Source organism: Pimephales promelas, chromosome 10 (genome assembly GCF_988280905.1).
Source record: "Pimephales promelas chromosome 10, fPimPro1.hap1.1, whole genome shotgun sequence".
In the NCBI taxonomy this organism is placed as follows: domain Eukaryota; kingdom Metazoa; phylum Chordata; class Actinopteri; order Cypriniformes; family Leuciscidae; genus Pimephales; species Pimephales promelas.
The window spans coordinates 21,519,824-21,541,236 of NC_142778.1; the positions used below are offsets into that span (position 1 = coordinate 21,519,824).

Consider the following 21,413-nt stretch of genomic DNA (forward strand, 5'->3'; position numbering starts at 1 on the left):
CAAAGGGTCAGTGTTCGGCTGGTTAAACGCATTTTACATTAAAAAGTAGCCATATATCTTGATCCGATCAAATATAAATAGGCCAACTATATTATAGCAGATGTTTTGCCAGTGGCCTATTCTTTTTTTTGAGGGCTTCTAAATGTCAATAGTCTTGCACCAATTTTATTGAGAAGAATGGGAATGCAAATGGATTGCTTTCTCCAGGTCATATAGATATACTTGGTGTCGGCTGATACTTGACAAAGATCCCGAAAATTGAGGAAAACCTGAAATATTTGTTACTGTGGAAAAGTATTACTGCCCACACAGACTAAATGTTAAATGCTAAAAGTTTCATGTTAGAGCAGCATGTTTTTAAAGCAAAAATTTGGAATAATAACAATTGAATAATGTTTTTTAAATTATTTTTTTGAAGAAAAACTGTGTTTATTTGACAGAAAAATACAGCAAAACCAGAAATAATGTGAAAAATTATTTCAATTTAAAATAGCTGATTTCAACTTAATTTAAAAAAAAAAAATGTAATTTATTCCTGTGATGCAAAGCTGAATTCAAGTCTTCAGGGTCACATAATCCTTAAAGAAACACATCTAATATGCTGATTTGTGCTAATAATATGCTAACGCCAGACCACATATCATTGAGAATGAAACGTGGTCTGGAAACCACATGTTCATTTTCTTGTATTTGAGGCGTGGTTTACGAATGCCCGGAGTCGTATTATTGGGTGCTACGAATGTCTATCAAATGTGCCTGTACGTAGCTCATAGCCAATCGGGTCAATCGGGTGATACCAGATGACGTATGTAGAGCAACAGAAAATTAGATGAGGAAAAATATGATGGGAGATTTAACGTAAAACTTCAAATAATAGCCCAGTCCCAAATGGACGCCTGTCTCTTTTACACACCTGGTGTGACTGCAGATTTGGGTAAATAAAAGCCGGTCTCAAATAGAGGCCGGGTCTATTTTTTAGTTTTGGGTTATCATCTTCTAAAAGATCATTCGCTTTTTGCTCGCGCACATTCTCACGTCTTCAAACAACACAAGCCTTGCTCTCTCTCGCTCGTGCATATTAATCAAATCAATTGACACGATAGTAAAAGGTTGGAAAACCGCAGTTTCACGTGAAGCATAAGGAAATTTTTAGTGATTATATGAATCGCAATACTAAATTATAAAGGCTAGTTTCATTTAGACACCTGTCTCAAATACAAGCCGGTGCAGTTCAACGATTTTGGAAAATAAAAACCCGGGCTATTATTTGAAGTTTTATGGTATGTATACACAAAAGCTGTATCAAAAGGTAACTTCGAGTCCGCTGCTAAGATGAATCCACAGATATAAACAAACTGCTTCAGTCGGTGTCGCATAGACGTCGTCAACATCTTGCCGCTCCCTCTCTGTTCTGTGATTAGTTCCCTATCTCAGGGGAAAATTTGGTTCACGGTGTCCAGGCTGCCTAGCAGTGTGAATAAAATCGCACTGCGGCAAGGCAGCATGGGGAAACCCAGGCTAGATTTGCCTCTCAATTATTAATAAATCCTCTTATTATCAATTTTGAAAAATATGTATGATAGCCCCCAAAATATTTGGACATGTAGGGCATTAGTGGCGAATAGCAGACATCTGAAGAGAAATGTACAAAAAGTAGATTGTGAAATATGAAATGATAAAACATATATTGATATAATTTAGACAAAAAGAATTTGGACACATTGTGGTTGTGAAATGTCATTGTAACATGTCCTGAACTACATCAATGGTTATTCTGCTAAAACACCTGTGTGAATCTGATGAGAACTGACATCATACGTTCACCAAAATTCACATTGGGACCAGTTAGAAGTCCAAAAAGTACAAAAGATTAATATTTTTAGCTTCACATAAGTCTCCAAACTAGTGCTGTCAAATCAGTTGACCGTGATTAATCACTTTTAACATAAAAGTTTGTAAATATGTATATATACACAAATTTATCAGACCACCACTCAATGTGAAGTTTGTGCCACACAGCTGCCCTAAACTAACTATTGGTGATTACCAAAATTAGTTTTGATGTTTCTATAATGGTTAATCCACCAGTATGTGTAAGCTCTTAAGTCACAGTCAAGACTTGAATCCTATTTAACAAATTTGTGATTTAGTGGATTCAAAGATAGATTGTACAAAAGCAAGTCTCTGGGAACAACAAGAAACTATTTGGAAGTCAATAACAACAGAGACTATGGAAAAGTACAGCAAAAGAACAGCATTCAAAATATTACAGTTTTTATTTAGTATGTCTGAATAAAGACTATTTAGTTGTTTCAGTTTGTTATTTGCCAAACAAATGACAATAAATTGTTTAGTTTTTGGACGCATTCCTAAAATATTTGTTTTCTCTTTATTATGACAGCTAGTCTAATAAATGTGTTTAGCACTGCATTTATATATATATATGTGTGTGTGTGTGTGTGTGTGTGTATTACACAATACAGTCAGTATATATATTTGCAAACATTTGACAGACCAACCACATTTTTAGGGACACTACCATGTAGGCAACATACTGTAAGTGTTTGTGTCAATAAACTCACATTGAACTTGCTGGCTTTATTTCCTGCAGTGCTGGAGAACGTGACCTTCAGATCGCGTGGGAAGTCTAGAGTCAGGATTGGTCCACCTTCTTTCTTTTTGAGCACCACGGCCTCCTTGCATTCCACAAACAGCACCACCTGTCTGGGCTCCACACTCAGCGCCATCCTCACCCAACCATCTGTGAAGGGACTCCCGCCTGGCAGCTTGATCACCTCTCTCCGTGAGACGTCCACTGACCTGACCTCCAGCTGCAGCCAGTCTGCTCGGGTGTTGGAGACCAGCTCCAGCAGGGGGCGTCCGTCATGCTTCTGCTGGGCAGGGGATGTGAGGGAGATTAGAGTGGCCTCCGAGCCTCTTTTTTGCCGGCCCACCAGGTGGAAACCCAGGACGCCCTGGGAAGTGCTAAAGAGGTAGTCGGAAAAGTTCTGGGGTAACGTGAGATGAGGCGTGTGGGAACGAAAACGCCAGGCTGGCATCTCTGAGTCACGACCTTTGGCCCGTTGAGAGTGAGTGACGTTTAGAGCCTTCAAGAGGTTGATTACTAATAGAGGAAAATAATGACATGAAGAATGGCATCAGCATTATGATGACATTAAAAAGCTCCATGACTAGTAATCATTCAGAATCATAGAATATCAAGGTACCATGGTATTACTACAGTATATGATAGTACCACCATGTTACCTACATAGTTCCTTTTTCGTAAGGGTGTTCTTGTTCGCACAGTCCTGACAGATTAAAATATCTAATTTGTTTAATTTACTACCAGTCAAAAATTTTGAATATTTGTTTAAGATAATTAAAATTTGTTTAATGTTTTCGTTTTTAATGCTTACCAAAGCTGCATTTGTTTGATTAAAGGTGCTCTAAGCGATGTCGGGTGACGTGACTTCTTGTTGACGTTTAAAGTATTTTCAAAGAAAACGGAGACTAGATAGACCCTCCCTCCTCCTCATCTGCACTGACCCCCCAAACCCCACCCCCAGGGCCTTCTTGTCAGTTATTTGTTATGTTTCGTGGAGCGGGTTGCCGCAGTTTGTTTTTGTTGCCGTTTGTGGAGCCTGGCTTGTCTGCATAGACCGCGTTTTTTTACAGTGTGTTTAGGGGACAGGCAGCTAGCGGATAGTGAGGAGATGTTTGCTGTATGTGACAAAAAATGTTTGGGCCTAAAAAACCTGTGACCTCGCTTAGAGCACCTTTAAAAATACAGTAAAAACAATGATTTTACTGTATTTTATAATATTTATTAGCATACAAGAATAATTTCAGAAGGATCATGTGACCCTGAAGACTGCTAAAAATGCATCTGTGTCATCATGGAAAAGAATTACATTTTAAAATATATTAAAATGGAAAACAGTTTAAACAATTTAAATTATTTTTTAATTTAAATAATATTTTACAATATCACTGTTTTTACTCTATTTTTAATCAAACAAATGCAGCCTTGGTAAGCATAAAAGACTTATTAAAAAAGAAAACATTTTACTGAGATTTTTATAATGTTTAGAAAATATAATTACTGTTTTTAAAAGTAAAACAAATGCGGCCTTGATGAGCAGAGAAAAATCTAAACTATTCCACATTTTTAAATCGTACTGTATCGGCATCATGCAGAAGAAAGATTTTTAACAGTTTATAAGTATGTAAATAAATAGTGAGATGTATTTTGCTGATTTTATTGCTTTTCTCACGTTGCTGGCCAGATGACAAATTTTGCTTAACTGGGAAAAACTCCCATCCCCTATCACAGGTGGATTAAAGACGCCTTGTATTTTATCAAACTTGAAAAATCTGATTTTCTCTTCACCGACCCAGTACATCATTCTCTAAAATTTGGAAGCCCTTTTTAGTAAACATACAAACTCTTCAATCTCTTAATTTGTCTGATTACCGTTTTCATTCAATAGTATTTTTCGTTTTACATTGATATTAGAATTCAGTTTTAAGTGCTCTACTGGTTTAAGCTGCTGATAGGAATGTATTTATGTATTTACTACTTGCATTTTTACTTTTTGTCATGTCTTTTATTTTATTACATTTTTTGTGGTGCTGTTGTTTTGTGTTATCATTATTGTTACCTGTGTATACCTGTTTATTTATTTATTTGTTTATTAACTTATTTTCTTTGCACCCTGAATGCATCATAAAAATGATGAATAAACCATTAAAAAATAGTCAGTTGCAGGGGAAAAAACCCTGTGGAGCAATGATGGCAAGTGAGGAAAATGCTCTTAATGACTTCCTTCACCTCGTCAGATCTTTACTGTTCCAAATTCCCTGAGGACAAAGCAGCTCTACATACACACATTCACACACACACACGCACAATCTCAATCTGTATCTCAATATTTCTGTATGAAATCAGACTGAAAAGATAAGAGACATGAACTTAAAAAGCCAGACAGAGACAAGGACGAAGGGAGATTATGTGAAGTGGTGAGGGTCTTTTGAAAATTAAAAAAATAATAAAAAAAAGTTCTCAGAAGGCATCAGACCTGGGCAGAAATCATAAACCGTCAGATAACAGTCACCACAGTGGGGAGTGCTTGAGTTTGTTTTTAGAATGGTTTGTCTGCTGAAGATAGCTAAATCTAAAATCCGAATCAAATTCCATTTGGGAACATTCTTGAAATACCTTTTATCCTTTTGCAAAATGTTTTCATTTAGGTCTACACTGATAAAAAATGATTTTGTGGTGAAGTAAATACTACAGAAAAAACAATGCAATTTACATGAAAAAGTAAGTTCAGACAAGAACTAAGTAAATTCTATATTAGTACTCAAAGCAAGTGTGTAGAAATGAAAGGGTAAAAAACAACTTAAAAAAAACAAGTTATTAAATTAAGTAAAATTACTCAAATTTTCTGATACTGGTGTTCCCATCATGCACTGGGCCTTTAATAATTAATACAGTTGATTTTTCACTGTTTTCCTGCTGTATCCACTGCTTTTATTTTTAGGGTTTGTAACTTGCCATTTTCTGACATTTGGATTTCATTGTTCATTATCCACTCAAAATGACACATTCAAACACAAAAACGATCCATCAAATGTTTTTCATCATTGTGTATTTTCTAAGTATTGAGATCTTAAGAGTTAATGTTACTTAAGTTCATATGTGACATTAACTTTAAAATATGCATGTGAATTTTACTTAAAAAATATTTGTCAAAAAAACTTGCCAAAGAAAAATTAAGTAAATTTTACTTATTGTTTTATTCTGTGTAGGGTTAGTCTGTAAAAAAACATAAAGTTAACAATTAAGAATTTTTGCAACTTTTAAAGTTATTGTTCTAAATATTTTTACATATATATATGTATATATATATATATGTTCATTAGCAGCCAATAGTATAGTAGGGAAAAACAGTCAGTTTGGAGATATTCCCACATTTTCAAAAAGTAACAAAATAATATCTTTATTCACTTATTCAACATGGATGTTTTAGTTATGAATTTATGCATAGGCTATCTTTAACAGTCATTTTATAAAATGTTTATATTGGTGATCCAACACCTGTTAATGCATCATATTCAGTTTCCTGTTTTTCACCATCATAATTTTTTATTATAACTTTTATTAAACTTTTCTGCAGTTCACTTAAACAGTCTTGTGGTGACAGGTAGTTTATTTTAAGTCTAGATGAAACTCACAAAGGTCATAAAACTGCTGCAGATATAATAATTATTATACTGTCTGTCTGTAGGCATGTCCTGCACTAGATTAAAGCGTGGACATATCAATAGAAAGACACAACTCACTCATCCATCACTGGTTCCTCAACTACAGCGAATCAGTGATTCAATACAGCGGCGGCACAGATCGATGAAACAATGTATCATGTGTTTGCTTGACAGCTGCTCTCACCGGTATTTGCGTCCTGATGAGTTTTAACACAGTCACAAACATTCCAGAGAAAAAACAAAGTCCATACAAGATCTCCAACTACAGACTTCAGCCCCATTCTCACCAGTCAGATCAGTTTAGTTCTCACAAAGTCGACAGGAAGAAAAAAAAAATACTGTTTTCCTTACTCAAGAGTAGGAAAAAAACATAACTATCTAAATATATTACACATTTCCCCCAAAAAAATATATAGGCTATCTCTATATCTATATATGAGGCGAGATGTCGGATGAAGAGCTTGAATAGTCCTCTGGTATAGTCTCGTGTGACAGAGACCCTCAGATTTGAAACATCTGGACTTGTTTTCGGCTATTTAGCTGGGGGGGTTTAGCTGCCTTCCTGTCGCTTCCAAGCAAAACAATGCAAAACTTCGTTGTTTTTCCTCCTCCGCGATTGAAATAAAGGCTGTAAATTGACAGCCGCTGGACAACCCTGATCCTCCTCCTCTGCAGCCAATGAACACAAAATCTGCACGCTTTCATTTGAACATTTCCGGATTTCCGGACTCGAGCGCTTGAAGTCCTCACAAAACAGTTTCATTAACACTGCACAATAATACATTATAATAAACATTATACCCAACAAATGGCGTGCATTTAAAAATTAGCCTAGTAAATATGAATAATGTAAATAAATCATAAAGGCAATAATAAATAAATATATGGGGTTTTATGAAGACTCTATGGGCTACCCTAACACTGGCTGTATAGTGTAGTTATTATAGTACATAAGAATTTATATAGCCTAAACTAACCCATTTTTTTTTCCTAGTGAAATCTTGAATGTATATGAGTTTATTGGTCCGTTACTTACACCTTTTTTATCTTTCCCATCCTCAATTTAACCCCCAGTTAAAAAAAAAAAACATAGAGACTTGTGTTTGTGTGTGTACATCTGAATTAAGGCTGGGATGCATTGCACGACTCAGATTTTAAAAGTCGAGTATCTTTAGTTTCATCATGTAAAAGAACACTCAGATGACCTTTGTTTCTGGTTTCTTATTGGTTAAAGCGAGGACACTATTTCAGCCTCCTAATCTCTGTCTTAATTACAGTGTGCTTCCTAATCAACTATTAGTGTGTATGTGTGTGTGCTCCTCTGTCAGGGTTTGTTAAAGCATATAAAGACACTAGGACGAGAATAGCCCAGATTACCACACAAGACACATGCTGTTACTTTACCATCAGGATCATCAGGAGAAAACATCTCATCACATTTTTGCTTTGAATGTGACATACAGAAACTAAAATAAATCAATCAATCAATCAATCAATCAATCAATCAATCAATCAATCTATCTATCTATCTATCTATCTATCTATCTATCTATCTATCTATCTATCTATCTATCTATCTATCTATCTATCTATCTATCTATCTATCTATCTAAGAAATGGTTCTATCAGCGCTAAGTATATTTGGAACCCCTAAAAGGTTCTTTAGGAGAACAAGGTAACCAGGAAAAAGGTTCTACAGTATATGTGGAACCTTTTGGGTTCATTCATTATCATTTGTTTTGTCCTCTCCGGATTAAATATTTCATATTATTGACAAACATCAAGACCCTAAAATGTATTTATGAATGCATGTGAATGATCACAAAATGCAAGACATGGGAGTTAGAAAATGTATATATTTATATCATTATATGTAGTTAATCAATATCACTCAAAGAGAGTCAATTCAGTTTTTCTCCTCCAAAAAAATCAGCATGAACTACAAAATATTGCAGAATAATGCAATATATGAACGAATAAAAGCCTATAAAGAACCTGTGTGCCAAAAGGGTACTTTCTTGTCATTAAAGAACCTTTTTTTAGCAAAGGTTTCTTATATAGAACCCCAATGAACCCCTTTTTCTAAGAGTGTACCCATCCACCTACCTACTTACCTACATAGATAAACAATTAAAAGTCAGAGGAGTTTTGTTTTCCAAATTATAAGCATAAGAAATTGAGGAAAAGTTTAATTGAAAAATGAAGATGAATTTCAAATTTCGATTGATTATTTAAAAAAAAAATAGTGCAGCAAAAAAATGGCATTAAAAATAAGAACCATCTTCTTGGTTTCTGTTAATTTTCTGATTTTTTATCCAAAAATTTCAGTGTGATCTTAGACTTTTGTAGCCCACTGTATTTATATGATTATACACTATCTATATTGGTTATGATGCGGTTTTGCTCAGAGGTCATTTTCCATCTTAGAATACTGTTGTTTCATTGGCCAGGAGAGAACCGTTGCTATTGGTTAGACCTATGATGATGGTCTAACGACCTAGCTGGCATTTGACTTGACCTCTTACCTTGGCGATGGCACTGATCCAGTGAGTTTGAACACTAAACCTCAGACTTATCCACTGTTCTCCGACAGCTCCAAACACAGACATGAGGTGGTCTTTTACCTGCAAGTCACACACAAACAATCCTCGAACTCTCTTTTATACAATCAAATCCAAATAAAGGATGGTAATAACGTAACTTTGGAGAGAATATCTGGACATCTTGACCTAAAGAACGGTTAGATGGGACAGGTAGGTTAACATGCTATCTTTTTTTATTCTCTAATACTATAATACTCAAACAGCCCTGAAGTCTATTTTTGGCTTGTGTTTTCTTCTGTAAGAGAGAGAGAGAGAGAGAATTACAACTTCTGTATTACAGAAGTATTGTGTTACAGATTATTGTGTTTTTGTTTTTATAAACCAATGCAACACCCTTTCATATTATTGCTTAATTATATTATGGCCTATTGTGCGACATTTTAAAATGTAAGCACTGGTTTGAAACATTGTATTGACCAATGTACAGCATAATTAAATGTGTTCTTGATTACTAAGAATAATTGTTTAACACAGCTTGAATACGTGTGTAAACAAGAGTGTGTTTGTACGTAAGAAGGCTTAACTGTCTGCTGAAAACCTCCTTAGGAGATTTATAAGTCTTAAACAAGAGCAGGGCTGTTTGCTGAAAGTCTTTCTTAGGCCATACATTTACAGGTCATGTTACACCACCCTGGATTTCCTAAACGTGAATGCAATAATACATTTCCAGCCTTTTTAGCTACATTCAACCAGCATCTGTTTCCCTTGAGCTAAATTAGCCAATTTATAATGAGCTGGATTATGGTGGCATAGTAATGTAGAATACAAACTAGGGGTGTAACGATATTTGAAACGAACCGAAAAACCGTGATACAGAACCCACGATACTCTCATGGCGTACCAAACACTGCCCGCCCCCTGCTTCCCCGGCCCGGCCCCATGCAGACGCAGTGAGAACGAAAGTGGAAACGAAATACCAAACTCACCAAGCTAAGTGCTGCTGTAACTTGTACAAAGACCAGATAGCTCACACGACTGGTTCAAGCCTATAAAACTTGGGAACCTGGTTATGTCAAGATCCAAACTGTAGAATCTGTCAAAAGTGGGCGAAGAGGACCAGCCTGTCGCAACACAAATGTCCTCCAGAAGGGCACCTCTAAAGCCCGGAACACACCCAGCCGACAGTCGGCCAACTAAGTTTCCTCGGTGTGATACGCACGGTTCCGTGCCGTTGGCTGCAACTAGTCCTCGTCGGCTTTTGTTTCGCCCGATTCGACATTCGGGCCGTTGGGGAAAGAGAGAACTCTGATTGGCTGTTCAGCTTAGTGAAAGATTCAGTGCATGAGAATAAAAGCAAAACAGCAAGCAAATAAGTCAAAACGGTAAAGATAGAAGGCTGTTCTTATGTTACGTCTTCTTACCTGAGTGTTCTTTGGCGAATATTTCAATATTAACATGAGTGGAGTAGTGGAATAAAGAAAGTGTTTAGCAGGATTGATATTCAAAACGGTAAGCACGCGCTGCTTTGTTTACGTTATGTGTATCTGCAGCCGGCAGCGTCAGTTTTCCTTTTGGAATGACCAAATAGACAGTTGGCTCATTAAACGCAGGCACAGAACGCACATTCTAGCTGACAGTCGGCTGCAGTTCTCTCGGTGTGTTCAAGTGCAGCTTTTTACCTCGACGAGAGCGGACGAGAGGCGACAACACAGTCGGCTTTCATCAGCGCTAGTTCGTTGGCGTCGGCCATAGACATATACACTAGACCTTACCTTGGATACGGCAGTTCATTGGAACGAATGCGTCAATAGAGCCGCCATCTTGAAACAGGGGAGCCCCTCCACTTTAATGCATCAGCGTCAATGTAGTAGACACAGGTCTAACGCAAATAAAATCACCACAAATCATCATGAATGCGATTTTCTTGTTTTTTTGGTTTGTTCCAACGGTCAGACGTGTATTTATCATTGATTCCAGAAAGAATTTATTTATTTATTTTTGTAAAACATTCTTCCTAGTTCAGGTTTCATCCGTGAACTTCATACGCTGCACAAAAGTCCGCCACCATCAATGAATTCGAAGTAAAGGCAGAGATAGCAGCGTTACCTATAGCTACTTCCTATGACAAGACCCCTGTTCCAAGATGGCGGCGGTTTTGACGCATGCTTAGAACCCTCAGATGAAGTCTAGTGTATATGTCTATGGGCGTCGGCTTGGTGTGTTCCGGGCTTATAAAGTGCTTGAGAGGAAGCCAGGCCTCTGGTGGAATGTGCCCTGATGCTAAAAGGTAAAGGCAGACCGCGCACCTCATATGCCAATGAAATAGCCTCTGTAACCCAGTGGGAAATTCTCCACTTTGATGCGACAAGCACGCGGCGGCCAGCACCAAAACATACCAAGAGCTGGTTGGATTTTCTCCAATCGCCAGAGCAATCCACGTTTAGCTTTAAAGAGCACCTATCATGGATTTTTGAAAATGTCTGTTCATGTGGTGTGGAACATAGCTCTAAGGGAATGAAAACATCCTGCAAAGATTTATCTAAAAGTGCACTGTATATAAAGTTATTGTCTTTCAAAAGTGAGAGTCGACTCTGAGTCTATGAAATGAATTGTTTTTGAAACGAGTCATTAGCTGTTACATCGTGACGTAGAAAGGTCATTGGCCGCTCCCAACAACTGCGGGCGCAGACTTGAAGTGACGTCCAGAACACATTCAAATACTTCAGCTGAATCGCATCATGTCGAGAAGACGCTGTGTTCTACATTGCAAAGACAGTTCAGCCACTTGTTTCCATTGTCCAGGGATGAGCATGTGAAGAATCAGTGGTCAGAGTTCATATTTGCAACGATACCACAACAGTATCCCGAACCTTGTGTTCTCATCATTTTAATGACGAATCATTCAAAATTCAAAAACCTAAATTAATTCAAATGTGGATTTGCAAGCCGGTTGTTCCTGAAGGAGGGCTCAGTATCCAGTGTATGGATCAGGTTCGTCCAGGTTCGTCCAAATCACAATACACTGTACACTGTTGTTCATACACTGTATACAATTTTCAACACTTGACAAGCTATAATCCATTAATGGTGATGGGCGTTCCGTTGCCGACAGTCTCTGCCTACGGTTTACCAAAAACAACTGACTGGGTCATTTGACCAATCGCCGCAGATTCGCGTCACTCAAAGGAGGTGTTTGGGAAAATGAATCGTCGAACGAATCATTTGGGAGTCGTTGAGCAAATCAGTTAAAAATAAATGCATATTATAAGACAACTAAAGTGTTTTTTTATCCTTGCATGCACGTTAAACTGTTTTTGGGAACTCCTAAAACAAAAATAGGAACGTTTCAAAAGCTATGATAGGGGCTCTTTAATGCTCGGACAGGGCAGAGCGAATTAAGCTTCTTGTCGTCCTCAGAGACAAAAGGAGGAGGATGGAAAGTTAATAAGGAGTGAAGGTTAATAGGAGTGAAGGAGGAGTGAAGGCGGAGGAGTGAAGGTTAATAACCTGGGACCGGAATGCTGTGGACAATACTTATCCGGGTTTCAATCTCAAAGTCACCCTGACCAGACCAGGAGCGAAGTCTATAGATGTCTTGCTAACAGAAAGAGCTCGCAAATCTCCCACTTCAAATAAGCCAAGGCTAACAAAAGAGTAACCTTGAGAGTCAGAATGCGCTCTGGAGCTGACTCTAATGGCTGACAGAGAGCCTCCGTTAAGCCCTCCAGGACGACCGACAAGTCCCAAGAAGGAATTCCAGGGGAGCGCCTAACCCCAGGCATAAGTGCTGAGACTAACCTCAATTTACCTAGGGGGGTCTCATCCGAATCTCTATGAGCGGCAATATCAGCAACATACACACTCAGAGTTGTAGTGGCCGCTTCAGAAGCAAACTTCTCCCGTAGGAATTCCAGCACTGAACCGACTGGGCAGCTGACTGGGTCCCTAGCATGTGTCAAACACCACGAATCAAAAAAAAAAACTTGTGGAAGAGGCTCTCACGCTTGCAATGGTCTCCTGGATGACAGCGGGAAGACCCAAGCTTAACGCTAGCGGTTCCTGATTGGCCATAGGCATAGGTTCCAAATTTCGCCACGAGGATGCCATATCCTGCCATGAAGCTGGGACAGCAGATCCTCCCTGACCGGAATCTCCCAATGGGGGCGTTTCATAAGAGGAACCAGCATTTTTTTTAAAAGCGAAGGCATGGCGGCGGGCAATGAGGAAACTCCATGGCACTTCACCGCAAGGAGAACTGAGTTCCACTATTCGCAGTCGCTGAAGTGCAGATGAAGAATACTGATGATAAATTCAAATTATTTCGAGAAAATAAAGGAGAATGAAGGGCTTAAGATGGCCACTTTGTGAAGGCAGAGAAATCTGAGAAGTAGATGGGGCGCGCGCGCTAATATAATGATGACGCAAGAGCGTCAGGTGGCACCCGCGCCATCAGCCAATGAATTGCTGTGTCTTTAAGGGCTTCAGGCAATTGGCACAACCAGAGGGCATTCCCACTGCATCTTAAGGTATGCAGCGTTGAGTGAACCTATGAAAGAGAACATAAGTTAATGCAAAAACTGCCTTATGTTCAGTTTACATGTTTTCATACAATGTGTTGGGTGTTGATTTATTATATCTAAAAAATAAATAGCATCTAAATTTAGGCTAAAAGTCTAGGCTCTGTTGTTGTTTACTAATGTTCTGGTAATGTAATGTAATGTAATGGTAACCTTTAATATTATAGTAATGTGCAGCTTTTATATAGTTTACAGCATTGGCAGATTTTTTTTTAATCCTTGCTAAATGTTTAATTGTAATTGAATTAATTTAAAGACAAAGACAAACATTTTTAATTAAACCACTGTTTAAAAAAAAAATTAGATTTCTAAACAGAAACGAATCGAACCGAGATGTCAAAACCGTGCCGAACCATCAGTTTTGTGTATCGTTACACCCCTAATACAAACAATTACATGACAATGAATTGTTGAGCTTTCAGTGATGTTATAACAGACATTTTTAACATCATTGTTTTTTTAATCCCCGCAGTGAGAAATGTTTTTGAGGTTGATCTTCAGTCAACAGACACTGTGGAAGATTCTAATATTCTGCTACCTTTATTCTGTGGTCAGCCGGCATTCTGTAATTGGTATAAACACAAACAGAGACAAATCACATGGAATAAACACACACTCTCTCTCTCTCTCTCTCTCTCTCTCTCTCTCTCTCTCTCTCTCTCTCTCTCTCTCTCTCTCTCTCTCTCTCTCTCTCTCTCTCTCTCTCTCTCTCTCTCTCTCTCTCTCTCTCTCTCTCTCACACACACACGCACGCACACACGACATGCATGTACTGTATCCATACAACCTCAAACGACTTCACATACAACAACATGCTAAATATTGACTACAGCAGGCGAACACAAGGACTGTGACTGTTTGAGCAGAGAAATAGAATGGGATTTTGTGTGCCATGAAAAATTAAGAACAATTTACTGGCAACAATCCAGTCAGGATAATCCATCAGTGCTGAACAACAGGCTTGTTGTAATCCATCAAACTATTCTAAGAATTGTCAGAAGTTTTAACTTTGTATTTTGTAATATTATTGAGCTGACTGCTCTGGCACAATTGGATGAGAACAAACCTTGAACTGAATTGAGTTGGATGATTACATCGCTGTTTTCTGTACCTGCGATATAGCTGATTCGACCTCATAATTTATGAATTTCGACAGAGTTATTAAACTGAATTTAATCAACACTGAACTGACTTCTTCTGAATAATGACACGGTTGTCTTTTTTAGGCTAATTTACAGCGGAATTGAATTCTGTTTGCATAATTGATCATTATTTTCCTGTTTATCACTGTAAAGCTGCTTTGAAACAATCTGTATTTTAGAAAGTGCTATAATCAAAGGCTACTTAACCTGACTAGAAGTTGACAAACTAATTTACTTTTTTACTAATTTACTATCACCCAGACATGAAAAACAACATTACATTAGATATTTTACATTACATTACATATTTTACATTAGAGCAGACTGCAGAATTATGTGTTTTTTTTTTTTTTTGTCAGCCAGTGAATGCGACGGTGGCCATGACGTGTTTGCCACAGTCAAAGAGAACAGCCTGATGGGAACATTTATTGCCAATCTTGGATTTACTGCACACCCATCAGCCAATCACATGCACTTGAAGGTTTCTGGAAAAGATGCTGGTTGGTTTTATCTGGAGGGAAGAACTGTCAGACTGAACTCGACATCAACTAGAATTATTGACCGTGAGGTAACATAAAAAAAAGATCAATCAATTCATGCAATTATCTTCTGTCTTGTTTAAATAACATCATCTGACTATGATGATATTACAGATACATGGCTCCATTTTAACAGCAACTGTAAGGTGTTACAAACATAAAATCCTACAGGTAAGTTCAATTATATGTAACATACAGCAGCATCCTCTTCGAAAATTGGATGTAGCTATATAATTTACACGTCAAATAAAAGTCAAATGTTGTTATCAGGCTGAACACAGGATCATGGTAGAGGTTCTGAACGAGAACGACAACAAACCTGAATTCCTGCAAAGCTCCATACAAACTCTGCAGCTCAGCGAGGTAAAAGACACAAAAATAACCAAAACAACAAATGTTTTCTTTCATGCGTTGACATACACTACCGCTCAAAATTTTGCGCTTCTTGTTTGATGTGTGTATGTTCAGTTGACAGCGGTGAACTCTGTAGCGTTTACAGTCCAGGCTAGAGATGCTGATGGAGACACGCTCACATACATCATTGATGAAACATCAGTAGGTGAACCAAACACCTCTTCAGATCTACAAACCCACAGTAGAAATCTTCTGCTAGTCCGACTCCTATACTTAAGTCTCATCTGACTCAAATTGGTTACCTGATAATCATATGTGGACATTTGATTATATTTTTTCCAGCCAGATGCCCAGTATTTTCGAGTGGACTTGCCCAACAGTGGTAAAGTGATTCTCAACAAGTCATTGGATTACGAGATCAAAACTCAGCTCCGACTGACTATTTCTGCAGTGGTAAAGTACACACAGAAAATACTTGTTTGGTAATGATAAAAAAAATATGAGGAAAAAAAATGTACTCATATGTTCATGTGGCTTTAGGAGACTAACACAAATGAGCACTACAACACAACAGCAACAGTAATCATCAATGTGACAGATGGGGACGACCAATACCCACAATTCCAGCCTTGCACTCTTCTCTCAGCCAATCACAGCAAACGCATATGTGCCAACCCCCTGTACACCGCCAATATCACAGAGAACGAGCAGGTAATAAAAAAAATTTTTTCTATAAACATGAGGCATATTAATTTGACTTAACTTTTAGCTGCAATACTAAAAAATCTCAAAGTCTGAACTGAAACCTATTACTATTCAAATGTCTGAGGTTTTTTTTTTTTAGTCTATGTACGGAAGCCCTGAACCAAAACATAAAGAAAAAAATAATCTGTAAAAAATAAGAAAATCTAGCATTTCAAGATTAAAGTCGAAATATTTCAAGATTAAAGTAGAAACATTTCGAGAGTACAAGAATATTCTTCCGTAGAAGTTTCGGGTGTGCTTGCCATTGTTTCACTGCACACAGGCATTCATAATGGTGCATAGCGAGTGTTTCACACTGTGTGTGTTTTGTTTCAACAAAAGGAAATTCAACGTGTGCCAATCTACCAGCATTATAGGACATAATAAAATATACTGCACCGGAATAGACTTTAGCCAATAGGAAAACCAACCCGGAAAACACTTTTCAGACTGGATGGAGAAATCCAGCTTTATGAATGAATGGATGAATGAATGAGGCATTTATATGGCGATTTCATATGTCTACTAGGCCTACACTCAAAGCGCTTTACAATCATATCAGAGAATCTCTCCTCAACCACCATTTGTGGTTATTAAATCTGAGGAAATCATGGGATCTGGCCAAATGATTGGATAGAGAATGATACAGAACATATTTACAGTGAAGGAGACAGAACAGTTACTGTTGTGTTCTCGACCCTCCAGTCATTAATCCTGTGTCACTGTCTTCTGTGTCACATGATTCTTCAGAAATCATTCTAATATGCTGATTTGCTGCATGTTCAAGAAACATTTCTTATTATGATCAATGTTGACAACAGTTGTGCTACCTAATCTTTTTATGAAAACCTGATACATTATTTCAGGATTCTTCGATGAGTATAAAGTTTAAAAGAACAGCATTTATATTGCAAACAATTTGTTTGTTAATGTAAAGGTCTTTACTTTCACTGTTTTCATCAGTTTAAACCTAAAAAAAAAAAGTGTACATGTATGTGATTCCTTCTATCATCTGATTATTTGTCACTCAGGACATTGTCTTGGATTTCTATCCTGGTCCGATTCAAGCTTTGGATGGTGATAAGGGTCTCAGAACGCCAGTAAAGTACTTCATCCTGTCAGGTGATTATCCTCTGCCATTGAGCCTATCTAAACTAAACTAAAATATATTTTTTATTTCATATATATATATATATATATATATATATATACATCTGTGTGTGTGTGTGTGTGCTTTAATACAGGGGCAGATAATGGCAGATTTGTCATTGACAGTAGTTCTGGAGAAGTGAAGTTAACCAGACGCGTGGAGAACAGACTGCTGATCCCGACACTGAGACTGCGTGTTATGGTGCGTCTGAGAGTAAAGAATAAAAGTTTAAAAAGTGAAATAAATTGTTTTAGTATATTTTAAAATAATATATGATTTATCTTTAAATATATATATATATTTATTTTTTTAAGAAGTGTTGTGTTCCTTATTGCATTTTGAAAGCATTGCGATGTTTCTGCTCAGGCAGCTCAGACGGATGACCCTCTGAAGTACGCAGTAGCCACGGTTCTGGTGAGGGTTCTTGCAGGAAACAAGTTTCCACCCCAGTTCAACCGTTCAGCGTACCGTGGCTTTGTCAGTGAGAGCACAAGTCCCGCCTCGCTTGTCATGACGTACGGCAACAAATTACTTATGCTGGAGGCCACGGATCAAGACTTCTCCGATGTAAGTGACTCAACAAGATCGCAACACTCACAAGACCACATACAATCCACACAGATGTAACACCCCAAAGTCAACATCCAATTTCAACATCACAAAGGCCCTGGTTTGACATTCATTGCATGAAATATGTGTTCATGTTCCTGTTTAAGCCTAAGAAACTGAGTTTGCTTTATGTTTGTGGGTTAAAGGGCTTCAATCCCAGACTGCACTATTCTCTAATCTCTCAAAACAACAGTTCTCGGCTTTTTTACATTACACAAGAGGGACTGCTCATTGCTAAAACCAACCGACTACACCCCAGCCACAAATACTTCCTAGAGGTATGACATCTACGGTAGACTACATTCATAAGCAAAATCTGAACAGTATTCTACTACTATTGTTCTAGAAAATGACAATTGCCAACTGTGTTGCAGGTCCTAGCCACTGACCTGGAATCAGGAGACTCTGTTAAAGCTGCATTACATGTGGAAGTTCTTCAGAAAGGCCAACCAGGTACTTGAAAATCTTCTAGAAAACTCTGGATTCCTATCTTAACGGGAATATACACATATATATATGAAATAAATATCCTTAGTCATACATACATTGTGAGCAAAATAAAAGTGGGTGTGGTTTGTCTGTGCAAATATTGCAACAACATAAAATAATAAATAATAAACATTAAATGCATTATATAAGTTCCACAGGGTCCTTTGGGGGCGGGGCACGTGTATAGCAGTAAGACAGTGGGCAGGGCAGAGGGCGTGGCAGGGGTGTGTTTGATCCTGCTGGCCATCACCTTATTTACACTGGTACGCTGCATTCGGATGAGCAGAGAGAAGCGGGATGATGCCATCCGGACCAATGTGGCTGACATTAGTGACCCTAATGTGGTAAGACAAAATCTATTCTTGCAACTTGTACAACATGGACAAATGTTAAAACTTTCCATATGTGCTAAAAATGTCCATTTGTTCCAAACATATTATACCCAAAACTTAAGAAACAGCAACAGCAGTGTAACAATTTTAACTTCCAAATTCTTACATTATCATTCACAAATCTGGGGTCAGTGAACTTTTAAAAGAAAGAGAAAAACTATAGAATTATTGCAAAATATTATTAAAACATTAAATGTCTGCAAATTCAAAATTTAATTTAAACCTGAATTTTTGGCATCATTACTTCAGTGTCACATGTTCCTTCAGAAATCATTCTAATATGCTGATTTAGTGCTAAAGAAACATGTTTTTTATGCAGTTATTATGTTGAAAACAGTTGCGCTGCTTAATATTTTTGTGGAAAACATGATCTATTTTTTTCTGGATTTTATTTTTTATTTTTTTTATAAACATGTAACATTATGTCTTCACTGTTCACTGCATACTTTTGTCATTTAAAACTATTAAAAAAAAATTTAAGTCTTGCTTACCCCAAACTTTTGAATGGCACACCTTGATAATAAACAAATGGAATATTTCAAGATTTTTTTTTGTACATTTTTAAACAAATCTCAAAGTGACTCTTTTTGCATTTCCTAATATTTCATGTCTAGAGACTGAGATGGTTCAAGATGGTGAGTTAATGTCACTTTATTCCCCCTTAGTGAACCTCATTCATAAAGAAATGAAAGTGAAAATACAATGTTTTTTTTTAAAGGGATACTCCAATTTTTTGGAAAATAGGCTCATTTTACAACTCCCTCAGAGTTAAACAGTTGGGTTTTACCGTTTTCAAAATCCATTCAACCGATTTTCTTACTTATATATTATTATTATAGTATAATTTTTCCTACTATGGAAGACCATGGGACCAGAAACTGTCTGGTTACTGATATTCTTCTAAATATCAGAAAATCGGCTGAATGGATTCGAAAACGGTAAAACTCAACTGTTTAACTCTGGGGGAGTTGTAAAATGAGCCTATTTCCAAAAAAAAGTGGAGTATCCCTTTAAAAAGTATATTGACAAGCTGTTTTGTTACTAAACTGGTGTGATAAAGCAGTTCTATGAGTCAGAGTTATAAAATCAAAGTGTAGATTAGTGTACACTAGTGTAGTGTAGATCATTTTAAACTATTTTAATATAAATAAGGACAATATTACTCAGTGCACCTTCAAATTTCCCATAGTAACTCTAGTGCATTTGTGCTTTTAAACATTAGAAATGTGTTTTGAGAGAAGCAATTTTAAATTCAGTTTTTCTGTGACAGGTGAAACACAGCCGCCCAATGCCCTTAGTGGAGGAAACGTGCTCACATCACAACGAGGCATTCAGCGAGTACGACTACTCGTCTTCACCTTTCTACGGCAAACAGGGCATCTACACCAAAATAGAGGAACCACCACCATCATCATCATCTGTGAACTTGCCATCAATCACCTTTAACAGGGAACAAAGACGCAATTATCTGGCACTGCGGCCCAACGGAAGGCCTGTGAATAGGTTTAACAATAAAACAGTGACATTTCGCGACTACGTTGTGGTTCGGGAATGTGATGAAGTGGGTGAAGGATATATGGAGACTACGTTCAGAACAGAGGCGGAAGTCTGTACTGATTTAGAAGAAATGAACATGGATTGGGAATTAGATGACATCTATATCACAGAAGAACCAAAAGGAACCACTTCATATTGCGAAGACATAAATGAGTCAGAAATGCTCCTCAAAGAAGTCAACCGAGACTACGAAATACCTTATACTGGCCATACAGATGTAAAAACTGACTTCGAAGCAATAGTTCATGCAAATCCACTGGAATTGAGGCATGAAAAGATTTCTGGGAAGCACAGATTCAAGTCTGACCTGGACAGAATACAAACAAAATCAACTGAAAGTCAAGAAAGAGATTGTACACAAAACTCAGCACCTGAAGCAGAATTCTCCATTTATAAAGGAGAACCGTATATCACAAACCCTAAAGTCTTGGTTTTAGAGGGCAACAAACCCTCCGTCAAATATTCAGAAAAGTTTCAATCAGATGGAATCAGAAAATCTGGTGATCTTAACATAGATCCTCAGGTTTCAGTTGTTGAAAGTTCTCTACAAAAGTTTCAGGATGTAAGTAACCAGGACACTGCTACACAAAAAGTCTTAAACACTGACTTACAAACACATCTAAGCACATTAACATTCGATTTAAGTCAATACAATGGATCAGAACAATGTCTGGCAGCAGAGACGAACAGCACAGCAAGCTCAAACATGTATTATGTTAACGAGGACATTGCAACAAATTTAGATGACAGTAGCCTAGATGATCCTCATGACATGCAACTCGACACGGATGAAAGTAATGATGAGAGATGATGAAAAATGCTCTACAACACTTGTTTGAAATTACAATATTGAGCTTGAGCACCAAATAAGCCTTTGTAAAATGGGAACATCCTGTGTCCTCCCTACAGAATGTATAACATTGCAATGACATGCTTTTTTTTGTATTGAAATTGCAATGTACGAATTCAAATAAAATCTACTCATGACAAACAATAAGAAAATCTGTGGTAGATGGTTCATCAGCTAAAATTAAAATGACGTGGACC

The 21,413-nt window shown here is 37.4% G+C and overlaps 2 protein-coding genes across 2 annotated transcripts in view; one reads left to right on the forward strand and one right to left on the reverse strand.

Annotated features, from left to right (window-relative positions):
* kcp (kielin cysteine rich BMP regulator) overlaps positions 1 to 6,953 on the reverse strand; it is a 42,809-nt gene extending 35,856 nt beyond the window's left edge. Inside the window, exons 1-2 of the mRNA XM_039654370.2 lie at positions 6,455 to 6,953; positions 2,583 to 3,124 (exon numbers count right to left, since the gene is read on the reverse strand). Coding sequence (XP_039510304.2) covers positions 2,583 to 3,124; positions 6,455 to 6,551 — 639 coding nt within the window. The 5' untranslated portion in view covers positions 6,552 to 6,953. The remainder of the gene's footprint in view (positions 1 to 2,582; positions 3,125 to 6,454) is intronic.
* A 1,850-nt stretch (positions 6,954 to 8,803) lies between these two features.
* Positions 8,804 to 21,357, forward strand: LOC120464785 (uncharacterized). Its single transcript, XM_089135474.1, has 15 exons — positions 8,804 to 9,023; positions 13,863 to 13,962; positions 14,892 to 15,100; positions 15,186 to 15,242; positions 15,342 to 15,434; positions 15,540 to 15,626; positions 15,768 to 15,878; positions 15,966 to 16,136; positions 17,201 to 17,291; positions 17,414 to 17,520; positions 17,686 to 17,886; positions 18,075 to 18,206; positions 18,303 to 18,381; positions 18,568 to 18,761; positions 20,080 to 21,357. The coding sequence occupies exons 2-15, from the start codon at positions 13,869 to 13,871 to the stop codon at positions 21,175 to 21,177; spliced, it is 2,724 nt and encodes a 907-aa protein (XP_088991600.1). The 5' UTR covers positions 8,804 to 9,023; positions 13,863 to 13,868; the 3' UTR covers positions 21,178 to 21,357.
* The last annotated feature ends 56 nt before the right edge of the window (positions 21,358 to 21,413 follow it).

Bases quoted from the DNA above. Each gene is read 5' to 3' on its own strand.
- LOC120464785 (XM_089135474.1), top strand. From the start codon at position 13,869: ATGTTTTTGAGGTTGATCTTCAGTCAACAGACACTGTGGAAGATTCTA. The intron at 17,292-17,413 runs GTGATTATCCTC...GCTTTAATACAG, and splicing joins AAAGTACTTCATCCTGTCAG to GGGCAGATAATGGCAGATTT. The intron at 18,207-18,302 runs GTATGACATCTA...ACTGTGTTGCAG, and splicing joins GCCACAAATACTTCCTAGAG to GTCCTAGCCACTGACCTGGA.